Source organism: Hippichthys cyanospilos, chromosome 8 (genome assembly GCF_059441005.1).
Source record: "Hippichthys cyanospilos isolate Australia breed blue-spotted pipefish chromosome 8, RoL_Hcya_1.0, whole genome shotgun sequence".
Taxonomy (NCBI): Eukaryota; Metazoa; Chordata; class Actinopteri; order Syngnathiformes; family Syngnathidae; genus Hippichthys; species Hippichthys cyanospilos.
In genome coordinates this window covers 3,830,001-3,838,534 of record NC_142376.1, presented here as the reverse complement: position 1 = coordinate 3,838,534, position 8,534 = coordinate 3,830,001, and the positions used below count along the sequence as shown (strand labels likewise).

General features: G+C 39.9%; 1 protein-coding gene across 2 annotated transcripts in view; it reads right to left on the bottom strand.

Annotated features, from left to right (window-relative positions):
• Window positions 1-2,396: 2,396 nt before the first annotated feature.
• gnrh3 (gonadotropin-releasing hormone 3) overlaps window positions 2,397-8,534 on the bottom strand; it is a 7,397-nt gene continuing 1,259 nt past the window's right edge. Inside the window, exons 1-4 of one of the 2 annotated variants that reach the window (XM_088421101.1) lie at window positions 7,583-8,534; window positions 7,371-7,525; window positions 6,205-6,285; window positions 5,765-5,901 (exon numbers count right to left, since the gene is read on the bottom strand). The exon at window positions 7,583-8,534 is cut by the window's right edge and continues 1,259 nt beyond it. In XM_088421101.1, coding sequence (XP_088277227.1) covers window positions 5,845-5,901; window positions 6,205-6,285; window positions 7,371-7,508 — 276 coding nt within the window. In that variant the 5' untranslated portion in view covers window positions 7,509-7,525; window positions 7,583-8,534 and the 3' untranslated portion in view covers window positions 5,765-5,844. Of the gene's footprint in view, window positions 2,749-5,764; window positions 5,902-6,204; window positions 6,286-7,370 lie in introns of those variants that run through there. The other variant, XM_088421102.1, reaches the window with a different exon arrangement.

Genomic DNA, 8,534 nt, shown 5'->3' with positions numbered 1-8,534 from the left:
GGACTTCTTGTTGTTTTTTGTCTTTTGAATTGTGTTTGTTTTTTACTAACGACAACATTTTGTCTGTTTTTTTGTTTGTAAATTTTGATATGATGTTTGCCTTTCTTTGCGTTTTTTTTGCTTTTGTTTAAGTGATTCATTTTTTGTAGTCATGTTTTTTTACATGTGCATATTTTCTTCTGCGTTTTTTTTATTTGTGTCTGTTTTCTTGTTTGTAAATTTTGATATGATGTTTGCCTTTCTTTGCGTTTTTTTTTTGCTTTTGTTTAAGTGATTCAATTTTTGTAGTCGTGTTTTTTTCATGTGCATATTTTCTTCTGTGTTTTTTTTGTTTGCAATTATTATTATGCTAAGATTTTCGTGTCGTTGCCTATTTTATTTTTTTTTCAAGGTCACTGGGGAAAAAAAAATATCCGCAAACAACCACCCACAACTTCCGGTAGGAAAAAGTTAGTGCGCTAGTCGTTTGTACTGTGCAATTTTTTGATTGCATGATATTCCTGGTTTGTGGTTGTCATTTGTCTCTATTTTTTTCGGATGTTTTTGTGTGTTTGGGTTTTTGCTTGATTTTTGTAGATACGTTTTTGCATTTTCTTTACACGTGTGTTGCATCGAATCGGTCACAGAAATATCTTTCGTAATGTGTGTTTTTTGCAATGCCTAATTTGCAGTTGTGCTTTGTCTTTCGCAATGCATTTGTGTTGCATTTGCCTTTGTTTAGTTGTTTTGTTTTTTGTGATTTGCACTTCAAGGCCACCGTAGTTGTGTCACGATCACTTCTTTTATCTTCGCTTTAAGCAGTCCTAACACGACTCGAAAACTGTCAGATTTGTGCAATTTCTGATACTTTCCCTCAGCCCCAACGGGATTTTTTTTTTCGCCACAATCTCGACTCCCGACTTGAAAAAGGAGTCCCAGCTCCCTGAAGGCGACGCGATCGTAGACTTAACCGACGACAAAGCTTACACGGCCACCAAATGGAAGATGGAAGTGGAAAAAGAATTCATGTAGATCCTTTGCACTTTGTTCAAAAGCGCAAAGGGAAGGAAATGGTGTCATTTTTCCGCGAAGCGGACGACTCCATTTGGAGAACGAGAAAGCGAGAAGAAGAGCCTATTTCCACAACACAAACACACTTCCAGGCCCTTTAGCGAGCTCCACTCGCATAACTTTTGAGACGTATCCATCAAAACACAGCTGTATTCATTCATATTTAACACCTCCTCCTTTCCTCGCCGTTCTCGCTCGATCAAAGCCTCGCACAACGGGAAAGCTTCCCTGCCAGCACCGAGAAGAAACGCGCAAAGAAACTTCAAATACCTGTACTTGATTATGCTTTTTCTGATCACCAAACTGTAGCAAATACTTTCTAGTAGCAGCAATACGACTTTTGGGGTGACTGATCGAAGGCTTTGTTGGATTTGGGGAGGGTGTGTCATCATGTGCGCCGCAAGTGATGGAATGGATGAGGAGGCAGCCACTCGGTATAAACAGCTCAACAGTGACACCAAGCGGACGCGGCCGGTAGCGCAAGCGATGAAGTGAACTTGACAAAGTAGTGGCTCAACTTCCCCCACTTAATTAAAATTCCCTCTCGCACAACAAGTTCCAAGACGTACAGTAGCACCTTCGCAAGTCTCTTGAAGACCTCCCCGACATTTGAAGATGACTTTGCCTTCGCCAATGTGCGTAGCCTGCGGGAATGTAGTAAGACCCCCACCCTGCCGCCATTGATATGCGGCGGGCAAGACCCCTCCGGGGGAAAATTATCATTCCGTCCGTAACGGGAGCCACAACAAGCACCTGGAAAATGACTTTATTACGCGCCGCACTTCAATAAAACTTTGCAATATGACCCGTTGGAAAGTAGGTTATGCAGATGAGCGGATGCTAGCTTGATTGACGGCGGGGCTAACAGGGCCTTGGATGGAGGCTCCAAAATAAAATGAATAAATAAACGCCTTGCTTTTGCAATATTATCACATAGTGTTCAGTTTCTGCAGAATCTGTTAGGCATATTCATCCGCTTGTTTTGTTGCAAAGAACAGCAATACGTAATGTCCTTGGGTCATTTTGACCCGGGGCCTATTTAGTCACTCGTACATATCCGAAATGTGCGTAACTCAAATCTGATGTTTTGTTTTAAACGGGGATTTATGCTCATATCTCAGGAACAGCAGTAATTTCAATGGGTCAATATGACCCGATGGTGTGTGCATTTATCCAAAAGTGTGAAAAAAAAAAGTGTGGAAAAAAAAATGGTTTCTTGAGTTGGAAATCCACTCACAAAGTAGCAAAGGCAATGCTTAATGTATATACGCATGTTACATTTATTTCTCAGGAATAGAAATAACATCCTGGGTCAATTTGACCCGGGATCATGCATAATTGTGCAATAACGTTTTTTTCTGTTTTTTTTTTATAACCTTGCTGACTAAAAAGATCTTGTGATTCATTTTTTCCTCTTGAAAAACAGCAATAATATCATTGGGTCATTTGAACCCAAAAAGATGCAATAAATAAATAAATAAAGCATTGCAACAGAAAAATGACTTACATTTGACTTTCAAATAGGTCCGTTTAAATAACAGGGGGGTTAAGTAAAAAAAAAAAAAAAAAAAAAATCCACCTGTTTTCTTCTCATTTTTCATCTCGTTCTCATTTCATCTTGGAAAAAGCAGGAGGTACGACTTGCAAAGTCAGAAAAAAGGGACCCCGATTTCACTCTGGGGATTCAAGCTGGCATCCCTAGAAAAAAAACAAAAACATGTAAGGATTTAAAAAAAAAAAAGCATATAACGTATAGAATAATGTGAACCAGCCCTAAAACGAGAAGGTAAACGCCTCGCCCTTCATAAACGGAATTCCCTTCGAGCAAGGACACGCAACAATGGGCCATTCTGCACTTCCTGGTTCCGTTTCCATCGCCGTTCGCCAATGGACGTGACCTCGGCGTGGGCGAACAATGGGGGCGAGCCCGCTGTGTTTGGCTTCTCGCCACCTTGCGCTTTGTTGTTATATTTAAGGATGACACGCTAGCCCGCCATTGTCTTCGCCGCGATTATTCCCTGCCGCCGTTTTTTTTTTTTTTCTTGGCCCCAGTTGTGGCTCTTTGATGAAAAAGGTCGCCCGCTCAATTGGAAAACAGTCATTAAAATGCGTTGGGTAGTATTCACCAGTGTGCATGGGGGGGAGGGGGGGGGGGGGGGGGGGCAACTCAACTGAGCTGGTTAATCAAAAGTTAATTATATAATTTTCATGCAGATGAGGGGGAACATTCAAATGAATCCCAACCCTACAATCATTAGAAAAAGAAATAAATAAAGAAAACGCCGGCCTAAAACGCTGTAAAATGTTCAGGGACCGCCAGGCCGTAAACAATATGAAGTTTAATTTGAGGTAAACAAAGTGAATATCCACCAGGGGGGTCCCGACGAAGGAGAAAGTGAGGTTAAATCAAATTTGGCAACGCAGATAGCGGCAGGTTTTTGTTTGCGTCCTGTCGCTACGTGCAATTAAACAGAACCTTGAAAAGAATGGCGGCCTTATCTGTAAACAGGAATTAACCTCTCCGACGTGCGGCGAATGACGACCATTTCAAAAAAAATCTTTATTTTTAAATCACCTTTCGAAAAGTCTCGCCGTGAGCGGGAAAGCCCCGGACTTCGTTTCCCGCTGTAACTTTGTCAAAGAACTTTCTATGCAAATCGCCGGCATGAATATTAAAATTTGCGGGATACATAAGCAAAGAGCAAAAAGGCATTGTTCTGCCGAGTGCGACGGAATGTGTCTTAATTCCATTTCCATCCATAACCTCCGCTTTTCCCAGTAGCGTCGCCACTTGATCGGTGCGGCGTTACCGCGATGAATGGCGGCCCCCTCGTGCGCCGGGCGATTAGCGTCGAGGGCCCCGCCTGTGGGGGTTTTGCGGGCGAATGAGTTCGCTTGAAAACCTACGCCCCCCCCGCCGATACGCTTCCTCTTCCCCGATATGAAAATTCCGCCTTTTTGTAATGGAGCCCGGCAATTTGCACGACCGGGACCGCGGCGAGGGGTTCGGGGAAATGGGGGATTCGGGAAAGTTACGCTCGCTTTCGGAAAGAGATGCCGAGGGGAGTTCGACCGGTAGTTCAGTATTAAAGAAAGAAGGAAATCGGACAAAAAAAAAAATCTTAGAATGGTTTTAAAAAGTCAAAGCTTCCGTTACGCTGGTTAGGGACGTCTAATATTTATTTTTATAAATATTTGCGTACGATACGCAACAGTCGGAAACAGCCGAAGTCAACACAGAACACTCAAGAAACAAGAAAATCGTACAAAAAATCTTAGAATGGTTTTAAAAGGTCAAAGCTTCCGTTACGCTGGTTAGGGACGTCTAATATTTATTTTTATAAATATTTGCGTACGATACGCAACAGTCGGAAACAGCCGAAGTCAACACAGAACACTCAAGAAAGAAGAAAATCGTACAAAAAATCTTAGAATGGTTTTAAAAGGTCAACGCTTCCATTACGTTAGTTAGGGACGTGGAAATTTCGATAACTTGATCAAAAATCGGGCCGATGACGTTTTCAGCTGATTGGAATCAGACGAAAAGATCGGAGTTACGAAAATTTCATTTTATTACAAGTTTTGGGGGGTTCTAAGGTCTAAAAAAAAAAGGCAACAGATATTGCCAAAATAAGGTATTATATCATATTAGAAAATATTTGCGTACGATACGCAACAGTCGGAAACAGTCGAAGTCAACAAGAAAAACGTACAAAAAAATCTTAATGGTTTTAAAAAGTCAAAGTTTCAATTACGTTAGTTAGTCATCGAGTTAGTCATCGAAAATCCAGCAGATGCCAACATTTTTAGCTGATTATAACCGGGTGAAAAGCTAGGGCTTAAGTAAATGTATTTTATTACACATTTTGGGAGGTTTTAAGGTCTAGAAAACTCCCTAACTATCGCCAAAATAAGACGACAAAGACAAAATACGTGCAAAAAAAGGTACAAAAAAATTGTGTCGCTAATAGCGGCTTAATACACTTTCTTTACTTTATTTGAAGGAATGTGTAAACAAGACACAATATGATTGGCTGTTTGTAGAGTTGAGTAAACGAGCCGCCTCTTTGAAGTGAATGGGGAGAGGATTAGACACAAAGAAGCTGAAATACAGGTCACGAATACAGGTGGACGAATATTTATTAAAAATTAACAATTTATTTTTGTGACCCATCTCTACTGTAACGCCAAAATGGGACGTTTTATGTTTAATATTTTTCCTTTTGTTTCAATTAATATATATATATATATATATATATATATATATATATTTGAAAGGGTCCAAAGTTGAATAAATCAGACACTGATGGCATGTTATATTATTGTTTTTTTTTTTGTCTAACCCAAAAATGTTTTGCACTGCTTAATGGGTACTTGGCTGAAAAGATATTTGGCAGGGGGTACACCACTAAAAAAATTGGCGTAACACCTGGAATAATGTCACCGATTTGTGATAAATCGTCTTAATCAGCAGCTGCTGTCACGCTACGATCGCCGCCGTCACGGCTCGGTCACGCTTGTCGGACGCTTGACAAAAAAAAAAAAAAAAGGCAATTTGGTCCACTTAGACGGTGTCAAAGGTCATTGTTTTGGCCCTCCCTTTTATCGCACGCTCGCGACGGACGCCCGACGGTCTGGCGCAAACATAAATTGAATAAATAAGTTGACGAGGCTTCAAAAAGAGTTTATTACAATTTCACATGACATGGACGACGCCGCTGCAATAAAAGCGTTGCCCTCGAGGGGGGGATTCGTCGTAGATAATCGTGTAAATTGTCTTTTCCCTCCCCTTTTTCATTTAAAAGACAACCTTTTCTTTCGCTCAAAACGACGGGACTCATCGTCATCCATCTGCAGAGATTGGAACGAGACCTCTTTAATATTTCATTTCGTTTGTCCTAAGCGCTTCAAACGTAGCATATTTGAAAAAGTCATCGTTGGGGGAGGAGGGGGGGCGGGGCTACGCATACATTTAACGCCGCACAAAAAAAGACAAGGAAAAATGACATTTGGAAAAAAAACAAGGTAATTGAGCATTTTGTATAGCGCGGCAGCTGCTCGAGGAGCGCGGCGACGCAACTGCGCTCCGGCGTACATTAATATTGCACAATCGAGGGAGACATCCGCCATCAATTATGGATAATAAACACTTACGACATTGTATGGTCGACGTCTCTCATGGGTTTGGGCACTCGCCTCTTCGGGAAGAGACACCACGCCCCCTGTACCCATCATCTAAGTGCAACGCAAGAGGCAAAGAGACAAGCTTTAAAGCTCGGCGTCAACAAAACTGCGAGGGAAAAAAAAAGGCACTAAGTTGGATTGAAGATGAATATTGGATGCGGAAGACTGCATTAAAAAAGGACAAATATTTAAAGAATTTGATTGCAAAATTAGGAATGTATGGAAACTGAAAATGGACGTGTTGGTAAATTCTGATGCTACATTTAAATATGAAATATGATACATGGAAGTAGCTCAAATTTGATTCTTGCTGAATTGGAATTCAAATTAGCAATCATTTTTATACACTTTGATTACAATTTGAATATTTTGCCATCCGGGAAATGAGTTGAGACCTTGAGGTGATTGTTTTTGTAAACATCCCAAAATGGACAGCTTTTAAAAATTCTTATTTTCATCAATACTTAAAATTCATCTACATGACACGAGCCTGGTTGTCAAAATGTAAAAATTATGATAAAAAATGAAATATATCAGAACAGGAAGTGAAAAAAGTATGAAAAATGTATATTTATATTAGTTATATTTATTATATATTATGATTTATTATATATTATAAAAAAATAAAATAAAAACAACGTAAAACAAAATATTTAAAACAATATACCAGGAAATAATTAAAATTTGAAAAAAAATAAAACATAAAACCAAACAAAAAAATAACAAATATTCTTTTTATTTTTTATTGGATAGCTAAATAAAAATTCATAGACCAAAATTATTTAAAAATTAAAACAAAAAAGTAATCTAAATAAATTGCAAACAAAATACCATAAAACAAATAAAAATAAACACTTATTTTCAAAAATGTTTAAAAAAAATCAAAAAGAAATGCAATGAATAATAAAACTAAAACAGAAAGATATATATTTTGACTTAATGGTAAAATACACAGATTATTGAAAAAGTAAAAAGATGAAAAGAAATAAATCATAAATTCTACAATAAGCATTTGAAACGCACAAAAACCCACCTTCTAATTATGTGTGTGTGTGTGTGTGTATATACATATATACATATATATATATATATATATATATTTCAAATCAAAGCGACAATTCAGGCGTGAAACTCACTCTGATGGTGGCCTCCAGCTCGCCCACGCTTCTCTTGCCGCCCGGGAGCCACCCGTAGGACCAATGCTGGCCCAGGGCCGCCTGCAGCAGCAAGGCCACCAGCAACACGTGCACCGCTGCTTTGGAACCGGCCTCCATCGCGGCTTGGCCCCTTTCTGCATGAAAACACCGTGACGCGGCGGACAACAAAGGAGCCCACCCCAGCCACTCACCTCTCGATTAGCCCCGTTAGCGTGTGGCGCATCCAGACGGAATCTTTTTTTATAGGTACCGGGATTATAATCCCTTCTCTGCAGGTGTGACACATTCACGCGCTAATGGCTAATGGAGGCGCCTAAGTGCTCCAGAACGTCGTCGGCGCCGCGAGGATTCGACCGGCGTGAGACCTGCAACATATTTGTGTGCGTGCGCACCTGTGGGGAGCAAGACAAACAAGGCAGACATTTTTCTCCCATGTATTATTTATTCGGATCAAATTTGTACAAGAGACTCTAAAAAGGCAGAAAGTTCCATGGAAGCCACTTTTTTTTTTTTTTTTTAATGGCGTCTTACAAGGCCTCAAAGCTATTACAATTATGGAGCTTGATGAGCACAACACACAAAATGACTTACCTACAGTAGAAATGTCGTAGTACAAAGTTCTTCAGATCTTACTGCGAGTTAAAGCAGGAGTCTATTTTTTTTTTTATTTTACAGAAAGGCTGAGCGTTCCCTGTTTGATTCAACGCTGAACAAAAAATATGAAAGCAACGCTTTGGTTTTTTGGGCGGTTCGGTTTGTGAAAAAGTGATCAGTAGGAACGGCAACTCTGTCAGGATGTCAGCATCAAAGTGTGCTGTGTCGTTCACGCCAGCCTATATGGAGCAGTCCAACTCTGCTAGCTAGCGGCTAATTCATGCTAGCCAGGGCTATAACAGAGCAACAGATGCCATAAATCCATAATAGCGTGATTAGGTCGTTTATCAGCGTCTTGAATTGAGTGATTTTCAGAACAATGTTGCGTTGTTTGTATCGGGAGAAATAGTTGAACGCAAATCTGCCTACAACAACTTCAAAATAAAAGCAAGGCAAGTCCATAAATTATTTGGTTTGTTTTGAAGTTGGTTCTGTGTTTTTGAGGTGTTTTACAGTCATGCAGAACGTTTACAATCGTTGCGGATTTTT